The sequence below is a fragment of the Gavia stellata genome, chromosome 7 (genome assembly GCF_030936135.1).
Source record: "Gavia stellata isolate bGavSte3 chromosome 7, bGavSte3.hap2, whole genome shotgun sequence".
Classification (NCBI taxonomy): Eukaryota; Metazoa; Chordata; class Aves; order Gaviiformes; family Gaviidae; genus Gavia; species Gavia stellata.
In genome coordinates this window covers 12,871,160-12,892,372 of record NC_082600.1, presented here as the reverse complement: position 1 = coordinate 12,892,372, position 21,213 = coordinate 12,871,160, and the positions used below count along the sequence as shown (strand labels likewise).

The 21,213-nt window shown below is 43.5% G+C and overlaps 1 protein-coding gene across 3 annotated transcripts in view; it reads right to left on the bottom strand.

The window, feature by feature from the left end:
• CDC42BPB (CDC42 binding protein kinase beta) overlaps positions 1-13,626 on the bottom strand; it is a 94,454-nt gene extending 80,828 nt beyond the window's left edge. For all 3 annotated transcript variants that reach the window (XM_059819719.1, XM_059819720.1, XM_059819721.1), the window contains exon 1: positions 13,449-13,626. In XM_059819719.1, coding sequence (XP_059675702.1) covers positions 13,449-13,626 — 178 coding nt within the window. The remainder of the gene's footprint in view (positions 1-13,448) is intronic.
• Between the last annotated feature and the right edge of the window lie 7,587 nt (positions 13,627-21,213).

Genomic DNA, 21,213 nt, shown 5'->3' with positions numbered 1-21,213 from the left:
ATACAAATAGGAAATAAGAAGTAAAAAGTCTGAACAATGAAACAAAAGAGGAAATTAAGGACATGAGAAGAAGGGGGGTGATATTTCTCAGTAGTTTTAGCCAGCAAGACTCAGTCCAAAAAAGAAGTTATTGCCATTACTTCACTATCTGCTTTTTCCCCCTAGTTATCTGCACAGCGTGCAGGTACCTCCCAAGAGGGAAGCAATACACTGCAACTAGAACACAGTGTGAACAACTTCCATACATCAATCACAAACACAGCTGAGGGCTCACAACCACAGCATCTGAAACAACTATACAACTTTGTTCAAAGTTTCTTCTGAAAAGCTAACACACATTATAAATTGCTCACATAACACAGTCCTTGCCCCAGAAGGGTAATGGATCATTACATTATATAGTACTGTCAATGAATGCCTTCATGACATAGTTGACAGTATATGTTCTCTGGCAATGATGTCTACCAGACTTCCAGGCACTTAGGAATCATGAGATTTTTGGAAAGCCTTATTATTTTCCCAGGAGTTTGCTGCAAGCAACATACTCAAAACCACAGATACAAATTCATTGTATGGAAGTGTCCCTTAGGATACCCTATTAATAATTACAACACACCACTAATAAAGGATTCCGTTCTTGGTTTTTGTCCCTTTTGTACATCGTTACCCTCACCATTGATAGCACTTCCCATGCTATTTTCTATGTATCAATATGATTTTGAAACACTGAATTTGTTGTCTGTTTTGGTTTGCTAAGTGTGCTATTATCAAGAAAGAATATCAGCATTAAACCCATGTTGCAAGTCCAACTTCATCTAAGTCATACAAGCTCTTATTTTACAGAGGAAACCAAAAACCAGCTAATGTCTCCCATTAGATCTTTACAACTATGAGGAACATTTGTTTCACCCTGTTGTTAGCAACTGCTTAGTCAAATTCCTTATAATGTCAGATATAAGGATATTAGGAATCCTACTAAATAGAGATCCCTTTGTGATATGAGAACGTATCTAGTAGAACAGCTAAACCTGTATTTTTTGTAAAGGATGATTCAGGCTTGCAGTCATGCAGAGATTGCAGGCTCTTCTGACAGCTCCATGGAACAAAGTTTTAAAATACTTCAACTGCTATCAAGGCTAACAACTAGGCATAAGGAAACCACACTTTGGAAAAAGCACTAGACATAAAACATAGGTTCAAAGTTCTTGAAACCTGTTCTGGCAATTCTCTTCCAGGAACAAGGAAACTGGTGCTTTTATTAAATACATGGCAGAACAGCACGAGCAAAATTTAGTTTCCCATCATTTACAAGCCTGAAATTCAGTTAAAAGCTTGCAATACTTACATTCAGACTACATGGTAAAATGCCAACCAATCAGGGTAAACACCTAAGATTATCAAAAAATGAATAGTAAATTCACACAAGTTGTGTCAACTACTTTATCTACAATAGCAAGAAGATTCTATTTCACATATTTATTTTCATTCTGAGAAGTATGCAGAGCAACTGTTTTCTGTTAAAGCAGCCACGATGTTAAATAAATTTGCTAACACAGGAAAAAAAAGAGATTATACTGAAACCACAGAATAAGTTTAGATTGGAAGGGACCTCTGGAGTCCGACCTCCTACTCAAAGCTGAGATAACATCAAAGTTCAATAGGGTCCCTCAAGACCTAGTCTAGCTGAGGTTTATCTCCTAGGGTGGAGAGACTATCACCTCTCCGGGTGCCTCATCCAGTGCTTGACCACCCTCAGGAGGAGAATTTTTTTCACCCTGACACATAGTCAGAATCCTCCTTGCCATAGCCTGTGTCCATTGCCTCTCCTTCTTGGTGGTGCACCTGAGAAGAGTCTGCCTCTGTATTCTCCCTGTCCCACATCTGGCAGTTGAAGATCAGGATCAGATTCCCCTTCTCCAGGCTCACCAAAGCCAAGTATCTCAGGCTTTTCTTGCACATCACATGCTTCAGGCCTCCAACCACGTCAATGGTTCTCTGATGGACTCATTTCAGTTTCCCAGGGTTTCTTCTGTACTGGGAAGCCCAGAACTGGAAACAGTACTCCAGAAATGGCCTCACAAGTGTTGTAAAGAGCAGAATAACCACTTCCCTCAACCTGCTGGCTACACTCTTGCTGATGCCATCCAGTACACAGGCAGCCTCCATTTCTACAATGATGCACTACTGACTTTTTCAACTACTTGTTTACCAGGATCCCCAAATCTTTTTCTGCAAGGCTGCTTTCTAGTTGGTCATTCCCCAACTTTTACATCTCCACAGTGCGAGACTTCACATTTGTCATGCCGAACTTTGTGAGGTTTTACAGTGTGAAGGAAATATAATGCTGGTATGCAAAAGGTAAAGTATAGAATGTAATGTCTGCTATCCCCACCCTCAAAAAGTGCCTGAAACATTAAACAAAACCTTTACAATGTTTAATACTACCCACAAGAACAGAAAGTTTGTAACAAGACTACCTGTACCTCTGATTCTGTCAAAATCAACCGGGGCACTTCTGGTTTGAGCCACTCAAATGCATGCATACCTTTAACGTTGAGGATAATTACTGCAAAGCCCTTTCTTAAGAGCAGTAAAAGCTTCTCCATCACTGAATTATTTTTTTTAAATGAAAAATCCCCCCCTTCCCTCCTTCTCAAAGTGTCAGTTCTTTTGTCTTTACAATTCACATCAGACACAGTCAACTTCAGGATGCACAAGGATTGATTATTTCTAGCCATGGATGCAGACCTGACCAGGTCTTGCCTGCCTGGGTCAATCCTGACCAGTATAGCCCTGTCGGTACAGCACTACACCCAATCCAGTAAATCCTGCTGGCCTGCAGTAACATACACAGAGCGATAACCACAGTTCAGTTGCCTTAATAACCACTAAATACTTCTAAGGGTAAGATAAAGACAGACTGTGGGCCTGATACAGCCTCCAGTTAGGTATCCCCACTGTATGTTGTCCTGTGTTATGTTACCTGGAGTACCAGGCCAGCAGAACCACAGTTTAAAAACAGCTGTTCCATATTGTCATTATTCCCAACTTAAATATTAACTGTCCAGGAAACCAAAGGCTGAACTTAACTGATAATGGAAATCTTCAGTTACATAACAGAGTAAGTTAACACAGTCAAACTTAGTTCCTCGATGCAGCAATACCATGCCACATGACTAAGGCATTTTGCTACAACTCATTAAAGCTGGTCTGGAAGGAAAATGTTTCTGCTTCTTTCCTGTAACACAACAGGCTAACTCATCTGCAACTTCTCAGAAAGTCTGCTCTGAAAGATGAAGTGGTGTGAGTTTAGGAAAAATACCATGTTACCCATAAAAGGCAGAAAGATTAAATACCACAGACTCCAGCCTTCACTCTGCATTTATAACCCAACATCTAGCGGTTACTACCTACGAGTTATTCCATTAGGACCCATAGATCACTTCTAGCAATTTGTACATGTAAAAATTTTCTTCTCCCAGCTTCCTGTAATCAGTCATATAGGGTGAGGTTCTGAATCACAAAAATGTTGTTTCCTTTTTTTAGGTGAGTAACTTGAGAGGGTAGCAGGGCAACAAAGCCAACCTAAAAGGAACCACTGATAGCAAGTGCGCAGTGAGATCCCCTCCTTGCCTTAAAGAACATACAAACTAAAAAGAAAAAAAATGTGGACAGATATTACATTCCCATTTCACTCAGATGCAGCACAAATGATCACAGACTAGATAACGGAAACCCAATTCCTTAATTTAAAATTTTCAATACAAACTTCTTACTCAAGCATACCTAGCCATAGAAAAAATGTATTTGCTACTCTTCTTCGGATCCACAGTCCAAGAATAGTCAGCAGCCTGCAGAGCATGCACACTAGGTGTCCATCTCTCAGTGCTAAGAGACAAGACCACCATAGCCACATAGTCATCATACATAGAAACGGGGGTGGAGAGAAGGACAACACATGGTGACCGAGCTAATCCTATCAGAAAAAGAGCTAAATGTAAAGACCAAACATGCATCTTAAAAAACAAACCTTTGGGAACATATTTCAAATGATAATAGGATCTTCATGCCTAAAGTCACCCTCCTGCTGTTTCTACTCTGCTTTAATTACAGTAAAATAAAAGGCACTCAGAACACTCCAGCTTTCAGTATTGATAATCCAAGTCACATGGGCAGCAATAAAGCTGGCAGCACACAAAAAAGCTCCGTTGAAGAAGGCAACTTTTGAGGAAGGATATGCAAAATGAAGATCACAGAAGTCATGCTGTAACAACAGCAGAAATTCAAAGGTGTGCAAGGCAATGGAGACAAGACCCATCCACCCCCAAGGTACAAGTAGATCTTTGGAAGAGGGGCGGAACCAAGGACAGAGGAATTCCTCAAGACTGGGAAAAAAGTTTCAGACGCCCCAGAAGTATTACCATGCAATTACTAGAAACCTTGTCCTTCCTCAGATGAGGACAGAGATTTCCCCTGCCCCACACTCCGCTTAGCACAACTCTAAAAGTGATTCAAGTTTTTAATGCCTTCAATTAAAAAAAGGGTTTCTTTACTGGGAGAGGGTATTTGTTGTCTTTTTTCCAGTACTACAGAGTTTAAACCAATTTAGGGCGTTACCTGTTTTTATGTACCTTTGGAGAATTTCTAGTGACCTAAAGCTTTTCCTTAAGTCTCATCTATCCACGGAAGGCATACAGTTTAGTTCTTAGGCTAAGGGACCACTACTAGCAGGGAAATCATAATATACTAAAAAACCCCATACTTCTATAGTAGTTGCGATATTTTGAGTAAAGTCACACAATCTATAAAAAGAGTGAATCCACATTCCAAGGACTACACAGTCCCAAATAAAAGTACAATATTGCCAGAATAGCTGCAACACTCTTAAGACTGACTTCCACATATCTACTTGGGTGAATTTAAAACTGGTTTCATCTTACTTATTACTTCATCTTTCACTGAATTTTTTGATGAAAATTAGAACAATATAACCCAGCTGAATTAAAAGTCCAGGCAGAATTTTGTATAGACTTTTCTAAGATCCTGAACATGCATGTCTTGCTCAACTGGCATAAACACATTTCAAGTAGGACTTCAGAAAGCAATTATCCATGTTTATTTTTATGTTGGAGAACAATTATAAAAGGTGAAAAGAATTTGCGATATACCTGGAATTGGTGCTGCTTCTGATCTTTTCTCTTTTTAGGAAAGGCAGCTATATGTATTCAGCCCTCAATGGCACTGGACTTAAGCAAATTAAGAACTATACCTCAGCCTTCATTAATGCACACCTGATTAATAAACTCCATATATTTCTAATGATTCAATACTTGGTGAAGACATCCACACCATTTTCCAAAGCTCAGACTCTGTTTACAGAGGTCTCAGGTTGGGCATCCAGAGGTACTAGTCACATTTGAAGCTTTAGGCCATGGTTAAGTAATAACATGTTTCAATGTTAAGACCCTGATGACATGAATGACAGAAATTAAGATCTCAGGCACTTCAGGACGCCTAAGGCCTCAGCTGGCAATGATGGATGCACCCACTTAATCTGAATGCACTCTAAGTATATCTACAGACATGATTACTGAGGTCTATGCAAAATCAGGGCTTAAGAAAACAGTGTGTAGTTTCCTATTGAAGAAAGCTACATTCATTATAGTGAACAAAGATCTTCATAAATGAAAGCGTGCATTCTGGCAATCTGCATACACTGATGAGAAAAATAGAGTGGAATATTTTAGTTATTAGGAGACAGCTAAAATGAACAGATCACATTGAACCACAAACCAAATGTACTCAGAAATTCTTAGACCTGGAAAAGCTTTTTAAAATTAAATCCCTTTTCTTAAAAAAAAAAAATATTCAATGGAATATATTAGTGAGCATGATACAAGCTCTTTGGTAAGTACATCAAGAATATATTGGAATTCTCAAGTGTACCTTATGAAAGTCTTAGAAAATGAATCTCAACTCTGTTTAAAGCATTATCAAAGGCAAAAATAAAGTAAGAAGCTTTAACAAGTCTGTTCTATTTTTCTAAACAGATTTGCTTGTGGTCCATCATCCTATTCATCTTTTCAGACATGGGTAATGAAAAAGATGAACACATAAAATTTTTCCTAATCCTAGGCACTATATTCTGTTGACAGCTCAGATAAATTTGTGATTGTTTAGGTAAGTATTAGAATTCTTCCTTTTTGTAATATACATCTAAAAATAGCTTGCATGAATTGCCTCAAATTACAAGCAAGAGATAAAATGTAAGTTTCATAAATTTGAAGAATCTGTAGTAGTTTAACATTCCCAACATTTCTAAAACCCAAAATACTAATATATAACCATAAAGTAAAAGCAACTTGCTAAAAAAGCTAATGAAACAAGTCTCTTCAGTTCTGACTCACACAGTTAAAATCATTTGTTTCTAGTAGGTGTAGAAGAAACTGACTCACTCCCACATGTGAATTATTTGCAAAAAAAAGTTAGTTCAATTTCATTTGATAAAAAAAAGTTCATTGCACTGAATCTGCTGACTAAACCAACACCCAAGCCATTTCCACTGATAATGTATAACTGTGCCAACCATGGGAGTCTTAAGGATGTAAGTTAAGTATTTTTTGCAAAATATTATATCTTAATATTACGTATGAAAAAGCAATATGAAAATAATTTAGATTTCTAAATGCAAGAAGTCAGAAAAAAATGTTAGATTTATGGATGCTTATGAAACCTTACTTCTGCATTCTATACCTTATCATGTACTATGAGTGCGAAACTACTAGCTGTACATATTTTTCTATATGAAGACAAATTTATCAATGACTTATTTACTCCTTACTGAGTTTTCATATATAAACAAAATTAAAATAAAAAATATAGGTCATAGCCTTTAACATATCACATAATTCCTCAAGCCCTCACTAAAGACTGTTGCTATTTATTAGCAACTTTATACACAGGAGAAAAGCAATACCGGCTTCCTTCTATGGGACAAAAGACAAGCTTCACCTAGGATGTCTGTCATTTTAACAGCACATGCCAATGTATCTCTCATCCTCCATACCACATTGCTTTCCCACTGTCAAAACATGACTGCGGCATTCAGTGCCAATGTTTCACAGCATAGTTTTACAGAAAAAGTCATTAAAAGATATTGCCTCATTCTAAAAATAACAGATTAGAACAGATGCACTGTAAAGGGTCCATCATACACAGAGCAGCAGGCTTTGAATCTCATGCCTTCAGATCACTAGCCCTGACTACAATGCTATCAAAGCTAACATGGCAGTCTAGCCTACTTCAACATGAATTAATCCTAACATATATTTTTCAAAAGATCAAAACCAGTTTACTCAAAGCAGAGAATGCAGGAAACTGGGATCTGGCGGCCATGCTTGCACTAGTCTGCCAGATGACCATCAAGGACTTCATTAGCAAAGGCGATCCAAGCTATGGTGCCCCATCTCCGACCACAGGAAAACCTTCACGGAGCAGGAAAGGGTTCCAGCTGCATCCACACTGCACTGTGAACAAAGCAACTGTGGCCACCACCACTGGCCCTTCCAGAACCTCTGCGAGGCACCTGTAGTTCCACGCTGCCCCAGCGGGCCCTCATCCACACCCTCCTGCCGCTAGCTCTAGTATAAGGGATCGTAACAGGCTTTGATGGATAGAGGATGGAAGCAGAGGAACTTAGGCCAGAACGTGAAATTCAGTTTTCTTGTTCATCAGCTGTCTTCATTATCCAACCACACTCACTTCACACATGTGCCCAACAGGCTTATTGCTCACTGCACAGCTTCTGCAGTGAGCTTCTGCCTGCACAGAGAGGACATTATACAAGCTAGCAGAGCCTGAGGTCCCTTCCTGGCTTTCTGTGTGTATTCCTTCAAGCAGGGGAGGGGGAGGAGTGCTAAAGGGAAAGAAGAGAGGAATTTAAGCCCTCAAGTCCAGAGATACGACATGTTATCAAGTTTTTCCTGGTGTAACTGAAAAAGGCCAAAGAAAAGATCCTCACAAGGAACCCTCAAAGTCTGACAACTCTAAAGTAATCTCAAAAACACTTAAGGATAGCTTCTGCCTCCTATACTAGCAGCACACTCAGCCACACATCGTGCCCCCACCCTTACCTAACACTTTTTCTAGTGCATCAGTGCCTGTGGCAGTCAGAGGACTAGGTCTACCCTGCAGCTAGTTTTGAAGATGTTCTAACACAGGCTGGGAAGACTGTTTCTCAGGTCCACATCTATACTTCTGAATACAACTGCTTTCAGGCTGAGAGAACAGGCTCTACACTCTTCTGACAGAAAGGCCACCCTGCAAGGTTCTCCCTTCCCTCATTAAGATTTTTTTTTTTATTATTTGAAAGATTAAGGTGCCTCTTTAAGCAGAATTGGAAGGAGGAGAAAGTATGTCTGGGAGTAGACTTGCAAAATTCACAGAACCCCCCCAACAGCAAGATCCAGACTTGAAGCAGCAGTCCTGACAGCAACCCAAAGCTGTGAATCACTGCACCAACAGCAGCACAACAGCAACCCTTTCTGCTGAACTTCCCGTGCTCGATTTTTCCATCTATGCTCCAGCCTCAAGTGTAACAGATAAATACCCAAAAGTGGCAGCTCGAGGCTAGGCTAGGGAGGCTGATTTGAGCACTCTGCATGCATGTTTCTCCCTCCTCCAGACCAGACTTGGAATATATTGCTGTTACGACACCAGCATCCACTGCCTGTTATGCCAGACTGTGTTCAAGGGCTCGGCAGCAGGTGCCTGACCGGCCTACTTGTGCTAATCATCTCCAATCTTCTTTCTTTTCCCCACAGCTTCAGCCCCCTTAAAGTAAGTTCCTCTCAGGAAAAATAAAAACAAACACCCGAATAAAAAACCCACCACCACCATCCAAAAGCAGAACACCAATCTAGCTGGGTAGCAGACCTTGCACAAACTGAGAACACAGAAGATAAGTCAGCATTCAAACAAACGGCTCATAACACATCAGAAGAAATAGTCCACAGATGTATGCCATGCACCTGCTTCAAGGAAAAAAAAAAAAACACATTTCAGATCAGTCTAAACTCCTCTGACAGTGGTTTTGAGGTGTTCTCACAGAGAGGACTAGCCAGTACATAGTCCAGGAGTAAGACAACACTGAATGAACTATGTGGGGACATGTGCCATCTTGCCCTCTGTAGCATGCCAGCAGTACAAAACAGGGTCAGAGGAAACAAAGGCTGGAGCAAGAGAGTCTATGCAGCATCAAGAGCATTTTGAATACAAATAAGGGCCATTCCTGCTAGACTCTTCTCTGAACAGGCTTGCCTATTGGCTGAAAACTGTGCCAAGTAGCTGTTCAAAAATGGAGCAGCCAGTTGCACCAGTCCCTGCTGACTGGAAGTAAGGGGCAGTAAGCACCAGCCATAGCCAACCAAGATAACTCCTGAAAAACAAGGTGATGTCAGACAAGCATGAATGTGATACCAGTCAGCAAGGTGCCCTGCGAGCAGCCATTCTAGCACAAGATTATGAAAGATTCAGATCCCTCAGTATGATAGAACAAGGGGCTCCACAGGGAGGAACACGCTGTACCTGAAAGCCAAAGGACAGGTGATACACAGACACCTGAGCTGCAGCCATGATGTTGCAGCACTCCTGTACTTCTCTCCTCATCATGTGAAACAAGGGACAGCATACATTTTTTGCAGGAAGAGTCTCTTAGGAGGTCACTCTGCCATGCATGGACAATACCACCCCACAGCACCAAGGACTGGGGTGCACCATAATCCATCGGGTAACTCCAAAGGCCGTGCAGCCTCCTCTGTGCTTGCTGATAGCTTTAGGCAGTCTTCACTAGTGGCCTAAGTCAGCTTTACCAAGGGAAGTACCCCCATAGACTTCCAGGGCCACATACACTGTTTTACAGGCTTTCTAGGACCCAGGATTGTCCAGTTCCAGCATCTCCCCAGATGCTGGCTAGGTTGCTCTCCTGATAACTGTAAGGATGAATGGAGATGGTCAAGCAATTTGGCCTCAGATGCATGAGGGTTGTAGCAGCCCAGTTTCACCAATGACTTTCAGAGAGGAACAAGCAAGTATAACTAGAATAAACAGGACTCCTCACTGTTAGGATTCCTCACTATTTCTCACTCTAGGAGCAGCAGATGTAGCAACATTTTAAAAGACACTAAGCACAGATTTGGGAAATTCTTTCCGAACATGTGGACGTGGGTCTGCTATCTAACAGGCTTGGATTCAATTCCCACTAAGAATACTGAGCATTATTTCAATATCTATTACATAAACAATACAGTGATAACCAAATGGGCAAGACCTTATAAAGGAGTTATAAATAAAAATAACTAGAAGAAAAGGACTTTTGAACTCATCACTTGCAGCTCAGCTAGCTCTTCTCCAAAGATACTTGGCATAAAGATATATATATTATACTTCCAGTACAGAGAAAAAATATAGTCTGATTGAAAGCTCCATTCACCATGGGAAAGCAAAAATTGCCAAGGTTAAAATGGCAGATTCTTACAACATTTCTAAAGCGATGGAAGCCACAAGCTGCCTCAAGGCAAACAGTCACACCCTATGCTCTTCTATGGTTAGCGAATAGGAAGAAGATTTTGAAGAAATAAGCCTGTGGCAGGACTGCCAGGAAGCCGAAGAAAGATTTATAGGACAGAAACAATGAGATCCACCATTTGGGGCTCACCAGCCTCTGCAGGTGAGGTGCGAGGCTTCTACAGATGTTGAATAGGGAGAAGGTGGCATGAGTCTCGCAGGATAAACATGGGACTTAATTTTCTGGACTCCCTACTTCCCTTCTCCCACAATCACCAGCTCCAGAATACGAGCAGCATCATGCAGCTGTTGGAGAGCAGACATATCCACATCCAGCAGCAACACCACACAACTCAGCATCTCCTCTGCACCCCACAGCCAGGAAAAAGACTCTGCCTCAACTACCATGCCTGAACTCTATTTTCTCTTGGCAATTAAGAATGCAAGCAAGTCCATTAACCACGCTGAATCATTTTAAGGGAATTTTGTGTGTGATACCTCACACTCAGTTTTAAATCCAAAATAGTAAAGAAATGCTTGTTACATAGCTCAGCTTAATTTAACCTTAATACCTATGCAGCTTATTTCCATTGTCAGTGATAAGTCTCCATTTAGTCAAAAGGAAATTCCTTCTGTCTCCAGATGATAAAGAAACACTGATCTTCAAAGTATATCCCAAATATTTAACTACAATCTCATGCTTCTACAGACACATACCAGCACATAAAACTTGTGCACATCAATCCAGAATATCTTCTAACAGAGAATCAGACTGTAATTAAGACTGCACATCATGACATGAGGAAGATTAGTGTGTTTGGCATGATATTTTCCTTATTAGCTGGAGGCAGAAACAAGTTCCTTGTCAGTGGAAACATACTGTGAGGGTGCTAGGACACAGATAAAAGGTGTCTCGTTGTTGGCATTTATTTAACAGCTTGAAGGAAAGGGAGGAACACACAGTATCAACTGTAACTGGTTTTAAGGGTGTTCCTTGTTGATAGAATCCAAATATACAGCAGTCCAGATTTAGGCCCATCCCCTTACCATCAAGAGCCTGGATTATAAACTTTTATCCCCACTCTGCAGCACCAGATGGTAGCTCACATACATTTCAATTATTTATTGAATAGGCACTTTGTTATACTAGAGTAATCCCACACTGCAGTAAGAACTACACAGTGTTTTTATTGCAAGCTATACTTTTCATCAAGTCAGTAACCTTTTCACATTCAGTGAACACAATAAATAGAATTAGAAGAAGTGACTTTTATAAACAATTGGATAATCGGCCTCTCCATCACACAGAAACTGACAACACAAGGATCAATCAGTAAGACACAACCACCAGCAGTGCTATAGAAAAAGCATATCATTCTTTGGCCTGCCCCAAAGCCTTTCCTCAACTTCAGTGCTCAAAGTACTATCGTAGTCTGATCTATCACATTTAACAGTTTGTAGGTGCTCACTCGTTCAAGCCATCAGCTTGAAAACAAGAGCCTAAAACCAAACTGCACTCTGCAGAAGATACACAAAGCTCCCACCACAAAACAAATAATCAATGTTCCCCAGGCTGCAGCCTTGCGGGGCAGATGTGATAAAGTGGTTAATTATTCAGTTGGCAATCGCATTACTGACGTCAATAGAAGAGTCCAGGAAGTGAATCCTCTTAGTTTGTTAGTGTATGACAAAGAGTGGTGGTCCCCACAGAAATTAAGGAGAACCAGCTGTCCCTACATCTTATTGCTCTGGTCTGTAGTGCTAAAGACACACATTTGCATTTACTGAAGTAAATCGGCCCCTCCCTCTCCCTTAGGAAATCCTTTGTTTTGGGTTTGGGGTTTTTTTAAGAGGGCTCTTTAAAAGCCTAATTAACTGTACATGCATGTAACAGCTGATAAACGGGACAATAAACTCATCAGCAATGATCTCTCCTCCCTCCCCTCCAATTCTTATTCCATGGAGAAGTTAAGTCACCTTCGTCATACATTATTATTCATAACTCACTGAGCTGAATAAACCAGTCAGCCACCATGGCCGTTTTAACATAAATTCATTTAGGCATGCAGCAGGGAAGGATCTCTGCTATCTACATACCTGTAGTCAATAGTCTTCACTAAACACCACTGAATAGAAAACTTTTATCCTAAACGTTATCACAAGTATCCACGTTTTCTTTTGTCAGCATGCTCTGGACTGTTGGAGGTTTCTCATTATCAGGCGGCTTAACAGTAGGAAACCATTAAACAAAGCTGTTATAAAGGCTGCCTGGAATTGCTCTGTCCTTCGGGGGCATGCCCAAATTAAAAAGACTGCATGATGAACGGTAACTGTTGTTCCTTCAAGACACACACACGCCCTCTCTAACAGCAACAAATCCGGCACAAGAGCAGCATTTCAAAGCCTGAGCCTGCTGCTCTCCCCCTCCTCCCCCCCCCCAGGTAGGAAGCCCTCCGAGGAGCACTGGATTAGCCTGACGTTTCGGGTTAAGCCGAGCAGGGTTTCAGGCCAAGGACACTCCGGTGCTGTTCCCGCTGCCGGCTGCCAAGCGGTTCGCTTGGGACCGAGCGGAGCTGGGAGGAGACCTGTAGGGGTCAAGGCCCGGCTGGCGGCGGGGGTGTTCCCCAGGGAGGCTCCGCATCCAGGGGCGGCGTCTCCCCACCCCGCCCGGCTGCAGCCGGGAGCGGCGGCGGGGAGCGCACTCCCGGGGCCGGGCCGGGCCGCCCTCCCGGGCCAGCTCGCCGCCCCTCGCCCCGCGATCAGGGCAGCGGGGATCCCACACAACCCCCAGCCATCCGGTGCCCCGTCCCTCCCCCTCACGGCCCCGGCTGGGCCCCGACCCCCCCATCCCCGCGGCCCGTTCCCGTCCTCCCACCCGAGCTCACCCCACTCGAGGAAGTCGGAGACGTATCGGTCGCGGCGGAGCGGCGAGTCGCGGCTGCACTCGGCGTAGACGCCGACCAGGAGGTCGAGCAGGGTCTCCACGCTCAGCACGCTGTCGTGCCGCTGCGGCCCGTCCAGCACCAGCTGCTCCAGCCGCTTCAGCCGCACCTTGGCCGACATGGTGCCGCGGCGGCGGGCGCAGGGCAGGGCAGGGCAGGGCAGGGCCGCTCGGGCGGCGGCGAAGCCGGCGGACGGCGGCGCGCAAATGCCCGGGGCGCCGCGCTCAGCCGCGCCGCGCCGCCCGCGCCCCGCGCCGCCTCCCGCCCCTCACGGCCGCGCCGGGGCCGAGCGGCTCCTTCCACGGGCTCCGCCTCAGGCCCGGACGGTCCATGGGCCGAACCCGGCCAGCCCCCCCCGCTCCGGCCTCTCCCCGGCGGCGGGGAAGGGCTGCTCCCGCTCCTCCTCCCCCGGCAGCGGCGGCCCCAGCGAGCGCGGCCCGGCGCGTCCCACGGAGCGCACCCGGCGGCACCCGGCCACGCCCACCACGCAGCGTCCGCGCGCTCCGACGTGGGCACGGCCGCGTGAAGCCGCGCAGGAAGATTGGGACGAGCGCCACGCCGTAGCGGGGCGGGGGGAGAGGGGAGGGGGATGCGTCTGCCCGCTCCTTGCGACTCCTCGGCAGATTCGCCACGGAGGGGGTCAGGAGTGGACGAAGCGCGAGCTGCCCATTCCCATCCGCACTTTCGCCTCCCGGCGGCAGGGCGCAACCTGCCTCTGTGTGTGTTTGTCCCAGCTTGTGCCATCCCGACAGGGTTTCGGGGGCGAAGTCCCCTCCTCACCGGTCAGGCAGGGACCGCGATGCTCGGGAGGCCGGGCAGCCTGCCCCAGACCACCCAGGCTCGCACCAGGCTCTGCCACGCCGTGGCTTCCCTCGAAGGATGGGGGTGACCCTGGAGGCCGCCATCCCCCCAGGCCTTCGCTGCACGCTGCCCGCCCAGGGCCAGTGTGGGGCTTGGGAGGCTTCTCCTGCCATGGCTGGAGCGGGGCCTTCCCTTTCCCTGCCTCCGCCACAGTTCCATGCTCTGCATCCAGACTTGCCTCAGTGGAGACCCTGGCAACAGGCGTGGGGCTAGCAGAGTAGGCAAGGCCCCGCAGCAGGGCATGGCGTCTGGAAGCTGTGGCTTTATGCGGCTTTCAAAACCTAGCTGGTGATAGGGCTTTGTTTCAAAGCAGCAGCAGCTAGCCCTGGCAAATAGGGCCCTTTGTGTTAACAGCTGCTGTCCGTGCTCCCTTGAAGGAGAAGGGAGCTTGGTGTAGGGCCCTCAAAACTCTGCAGTGTGGTTTTTTTTTTTTGCATTACAACTTCTGAGAACTGTTCTCTTCGGAGGCTGCAGCACCTTAAGGCAAGATGCTGAGTAGCTTGAGATGGGAGTTTATGTCTCTAGGAATGCAGCCAGTCAGGTCCTGATGCAAAGCTGAACTGGCAAGGATGCCTTTTCCTTGCTTGTCTCCTCTGGCAAGTAGATGGAGCGCTGTGTGCTTTCCGAAAATCGTCATACCAGAAAGAGAGGCAACTGAGTACTGGTTCTGTCAGGGCTGGGAAACCCCCTGCCTCCAGGAGCTGGAGCTAGACAGGGGTTTGCACTGTGGTAGCTGCAGTTGCCAGGGGTTTGCCACGGTTAGACGTGATGTGTTGGTCATCATTGAAAGACTTGAATGTTCTCAACTGTCACCTTCAGGGCCAATAGCTAGGCCAAACCTGTCTAGTGCTGCATACAGGGAACTGCCCTTTTCCAATGGTCAGGAGCATAACCAGACAGAGCTAGATGGAGTATTGTGTAGCAGAAAATATTACTCCCAACGTGACAGAGAGGTCCAGCAGATGATTACAGAAATACTTGTTTCTAGGAGCTCTTGCTCCTCAGGCATGTCTGATAGATATCTGATACCAAATACCTGTTAAATCTGAGAGCTGTTAAGGTCGTGATAATACTGTGCTGTGCATTTGGACCTACTACCTGGATCAAGAAGGTACAGGCGTGTTGGGACCTGTTAATTCTAAAAAATGCAATTCGGTAGAAGATCCCGTGAATCATACTTTTATACTGAGAACCTCTAATTTTAAAACAAAGAAAAACCACAGTGGACTAAAATAGTTTTGTTTTGTTTTTCCTAAATGTTCTATCTCTTTGTACTTCCTTCTGCAAACATCCACTTGAAAAAATATTTCACAGCATATCTAGAAGTTTTCATTGTTCTCTCTCAATGTTCCTCCCTGGTTACAGTTGTTTCACCTGACTTCAAACTGTTCAATGTCATAGATACATTCATTTGCAGGATCCTTAGCATTTGAACAATTCTAATTGTATTTCTGGTGCTGTTGCTTTAAAAGGAGAGTTTAACATTTTCCTCTTATTACCACTTTGGAGACTTATTTTTGGGCAGTTGATCAGAGTAATGGCTAGGGAGAACAGAGTTTTAAAGATCGTGTTACAATATCGATCTTTCCCCTTCTTACCTGTTCTTGCAGATGGTGATTATCACCACCTCCTTCAGCAAGGAAGAAGTTATAAAGGAAACTGCAGCTGGGTGAAGAAAGAGCCATTTTCTGTCTACCAGTTGCTCTAATATTTCCAGTCTCCTTGGTCTGCTTTACATTAGCAGAATTCAGGGATTTCAAGAGCTATTCCTGACTTACACGAGTCACAGGGAAGAATCAGATCCTGTGCTGGGAAAACGACAGATGGGTGACAGATGATATTGTAGCCTGCTTTAAAAACTATGGAAGGTTTAGTGTATCAGACCAGCACATGCAGGATTATTTATGAGCGATACTGTAGGTATTCCAGAATCAGTTGAAAGATTCCAAAAATTGCGAAGAGTTAAAAGCCTTGTGTATTGTAAATAATGCTGGGTTTTCACAGCAAGGTTTGCAGTTACAAAAAAATCTACCTAGCTGAAAAGTGACATTCGGTATACACGCTAAAAAATGTCTGTAAGCATGAAAATGTAGCTGAAGGTATTCTGCTTCTGTTACTCATCTGTGCCAATTCCATATACTAAAAATAAATGTGATCTGGCTAAAATGAATTAAATGATCCATCTTACCAGTTCCTTTTTCCTGTGGTATATTTCAGTGGAAAAATACAGCCCCTTTTTCTGGGACTGATCTGATTTTAAAAATCCTCTTTTTTTCTTTGTGAGAAAAAATGTAAGCGAGCAGGTTCTCACTTACATATTTCCTGGAATCATTGTAGACTCGCAGAACTGAAGGCACGAAGTCCATATGGCTACTGAAAAGTTTTTTCAGAGGCAATCAACTTAGGTCTCCTTTTTTTTTTTTTTTTTTTTTTGGCTGTACTCCAAGTAACTTAGTAACTAGTAGAGGGAGAAATTCTGTTACAGAATTTTGATGGCAACAGGAAATAGCTGTGTCACTGCTTTATGACTTCAGGAAAATCCACCCACAGATCATTTTGGAATTGAGAAGAATGAAGAAATATAAAGAGTATGGACAGAAATTGCAAACATAGCTCATTAACAGTGAAGACCCCCATGCTAAAAAAAAAAAAAAAAGGTGAAGATGATATTGCAAATACCTACTTTGTCACATTCAGACAGGTAATTCTAGAAAAAGTGAAAAAAGCATCAAGTTGCAGTCTTTTATTTGCTTTTTGTTTTAATTGTTTTTACACTCAGAGGCAAAGGGGAGACTCTGAACAGCTAGAAAACCTAGCCAGAAGATCTAAATATATTCTACTCATTAAGGAGATTAGAGGAAATTTCTGAGAGAGAACTTGACTCATGTGGAGCAAGGGAGGAGTTTTCTAAGGATTCAGAACGCAAAATATAATTAAACTGAAATCGGAGAAAGCTCCTAGCATGAGTTCCAAAGGTAGAACATAAGAAAGAGTTAAACACGCCTAAAAGCAACATGACTGGTTTATATCTTCTTGTTATCATAGACTTTCCTTCCTGGAATTATTTTTTAGGAAACTGTCACCTTTCCAGCTCTGTTTGTATTTGGCAACATTCTAAAAAATTCCTTCTTGCCAAAAGCAGTGTAAATCTACAGCTGTCATCCATACTGGGAGCCAAAAATAGTCTATCAGTGGGGGCTGTCATTGATGTCTTTTTCCTGGGCTCCATCAAAAGAAGCGTGACCAGCAGATCGAGAGAGGTGATTCTCCCCCTCTACTCCGCTCTCGTGAGACCCCACCTGGAGTACTGCGTCCAGCTCTGGGGACCCCAACATAAGGAGGACATGGACCTGTGGAAGCGAGTCCAGAGGAGGGCCACAAAGATGATCAGAGGTCTGGAGCACCTCTCCTGGGAGGACAGGCTGAGAGAGTTGGGGTTGTTCAGCCTGGAGAAGAGAAGGCTCCAGGGAGACCTTACAGCAGCCTTCCAGTACCTGAAGGGGCCTACGAGAAAGCTGGAGAGGGACTTTTTACAAGGGCATGTAGTGATAGGACAAGGGGTAATGGCTTTAAGCTGAAAGAGGGTAGATTTAGATTAGATATTAGGAAGAAATTCTTCCCCATGAGGGTGGTGAGGCACTGGAACACGTTGCCCAGAGAAGTTGTGGATGCCCCCTCCCTGGCAGTTTTCAAGGCCAGGTTGGATGGGGCTTTGAGCAACCTGGTCTAGTGGAAGGTGTCCCTGCCCATGGCAGGGGGGTTGGAACTAGATGATCTTTAAGGTCCTCTCCAACCTAAAACATTCTATGATTCTATGACATTGCATCATGTAAGCCTGAGCATTGATCTAATATACAACAGCAGCTAAGTCACCATTGGTGCGATGTTAGCCATGGTGGGAAGTACATAGAAAATTTTTCAAAGAAAACAAAGTCTCTGCTCTTTTGGTAGGGTGGCGGATGCTAAAACTCTGCTTCAGCTTCCAGGAAGCTCTGTCTGCTTCAGCTCGCTGCTAATGCAGTAGCTGAGCAAGGGGGTTTCACAAACGTGCTCGTCTTTGCACATGATGATGAGTGGAGTGGGAGGAAAGAAAGGGCAGTTGCTTATGGAGAAGTGCTTGGAAAGGCTGAGACTCTGGTCATTTCCAATTTTCACTAAATGCTTTCTCAGAAAAATAATAAATAATAAAATAATAAAAAAAAATAATTAAAAAAAAGAGCAGCAAAGCCATTTGGCAGGCTACCTTCTGTTAAGTGCATTCTGCCATTAAGTGCATTTGTTGGCAGTGCTTCTGTTTTGCTCTTGCAAGTATTTAGATTTTGGAGATGGTATGATCCAACATTATGAACTGAAGGTGAGGCAGACTGGGATATGACAAGATTTTGCACTTGCTGCATGCCTTCCTAAAGAGAAAAAAAACCTAAAGAAGTAAAAAATCATAAGGGTATTAGTAGAGACTTTTGGGGATACTGTCAATTCTGACTGGTTTGCTTTGCAGGATTTAGGGAGCAGAGTGCCATCACAGGCAAAAAAACCATGCTAATCCCTCACTTCTTCCAGTCTAGATGCAGGAGGTTCCCAAACACTTTGTTTTTTTCCTCAGTATTTTTTCTTACTCGCATAGTTTTCTTTCTCAATAAAATGTATGTCTATTTAAAGTTCACCTGAAAGAAGGGAACTTGCCTCCCTGCTGCTGTTTCAGGAAACCATCAGTCTTACTGATCAGTATGTTTCCTGATTACAGGCAGTTTCATACAAGGAGCCTGAATGGATCGCATCAAATTAACGGGCTTCCCATTCCATTCACGCTTTGAGAGCAGCATTAACTGAAGTAGGCAGCTGCTTCCATCAAAATCATTACGAGACCACTTGTTCTTTTTTTTTCCAGAATTTGTCTGAAAATGACTGAAGTGTAGGGAACTGGGGGTTTAGATGAGGTCATTGTCGTGGACATCTGGAACAGAATGTCATCACCACATTTAGGCAACACAATAGCTCGATTTTATTTCAGTTCTGATTTCAAGTCCACAATATCCCAAGGAAAGCATTCGCTTAATGATCCAGTCTGTTTAGGCACACGGTAATGTTGAAAGACTGGCAAAACAAAACATAAAAACCCCCTTAAACTCATGCTACTTCAAGGGTCTTCAAAGGAGGTGGAAGCAGTGGTACAGGGATGATATTAAAAAACCCGAATACTCATCGACAGTTATGACATCTTGCAAGTAGCAGCACCATGTCTTCCTCTCTGTACATATGCCATTTTGTCATTTAATAGTGTTGTGTTACTGCAACTTCACATCTGCCAGACTCAGTCAGATCAATCTTTGTACAAAGTGTGAAAAGCATCGTGTTGCTAGAGGCAAATTTTTGCGCCTGAGTTGATGCTAGACTAAGATTATCCGATTTTGATTTGTGGGCTTTTTTTTTTTTTCTTTGCTAGATGCTCTGGCACTCTGGTTCAGCCAAGCTGACAGTAGTACTGTTTGTTACAGAGAATAAGGTGAGTTTTAGGTGATATGTGCAAAAAATAGATAGGAAGTATGTTCCTTTTTCTTAGCTAATCTGTAGGATTCATTCTCTTGGGTTGCTGAAAGTAGCAGTGTTATTCATACTGCATTTGAAATTCATACTGCATTTTATTAATTTTTTTATGTCTTGAGAGGAATGACTGGAGACAAAAAATAAAACTTCTCCAGTCTTCTCTCTTGAACCTTTAAAAATCTGTCACTGACTTTAATAGGAGTGTTCCCATGGAGATAAGCACAACTAAGTCTACCTACAAGGAAAAGAACTAGTCTGCTTTGAATGAAATATTTTTGCATTTTAAGTAATGTTACTTTAATACACACTTCATTCTTCTATGAGAAAGTGCTTTTCGATTTTCAGAGACTGTATAATCAAAATAAAAAGCAAGTTCTATTGTGTTCTCTTCCCTGGTTCCCTCTCCACAATGGACAATCCATAGATAGTAATTTTGTGGTAATGAGAAGTTGAAATCAGAAAATATTCCAATCTATTTCTAAGATACAGGCAGAGCGTAAATAGCATTCAGGAAAAATACAGTTGTACACTGCCCTAAAAGCAGCAGGAGATACTGTGCAGAAAACACTTTTACTTCTTCAGTAAAATGACAACCTGGCAAACCATCCTCAGCTGATGGTTCTTTGTTATAAATTTCCAAGCGCTGTTCAGAAGGGCAGAGGTGGGACCAAAATGGCTTCAATTTATTCACAGTATCCTGGAACAGTGACAAAATATCTGTACCAACTTCAACATCAAATATCCTGAAAGGTTTCTCTGATAATTCTCACTTTTCTGTTTGATAAAACCTCTTCCAAAAACAAAGTGATTTTTCTGACAATGTGCAAAACAGACATTTTACTCCTATTCATTTGCCAGAGCAAAGATTTCACCCAAGCTTCAGGCTGATCTTGGCTGCACCATTACACATCCAGAGGCACTCAGTTTGGATTTACACAAATGCTTCTATCTTTGGCTTCCACCTTACCCCATCTCAGCAAAACTGTGCGGAAGCCCTCCGTCTCACATGTTACACCAGTGATTACCGAGATTTGTAACAACATTGATAGTGATTCAGAAGAGTTCTGAACTTCACAGCACTGCAGGCAAGCGTGAATGCTACCCATGCCTGAATCCCCTTCTTCCAGCCATCGCCCGTCTCCCACCCCACAGGAAATATTTGATCCCCCCCATTCCCACCTCCCTGCTGGGGGCTGGCTCCCTGTCATCCCTCATGTCGACACTCTTCTCTTCGGGACTAGCAATGAGCTACTCATCGTCCAGTAGCAGATGCTGCAGGAGTCGGTGGTGGCACCCAAATGGA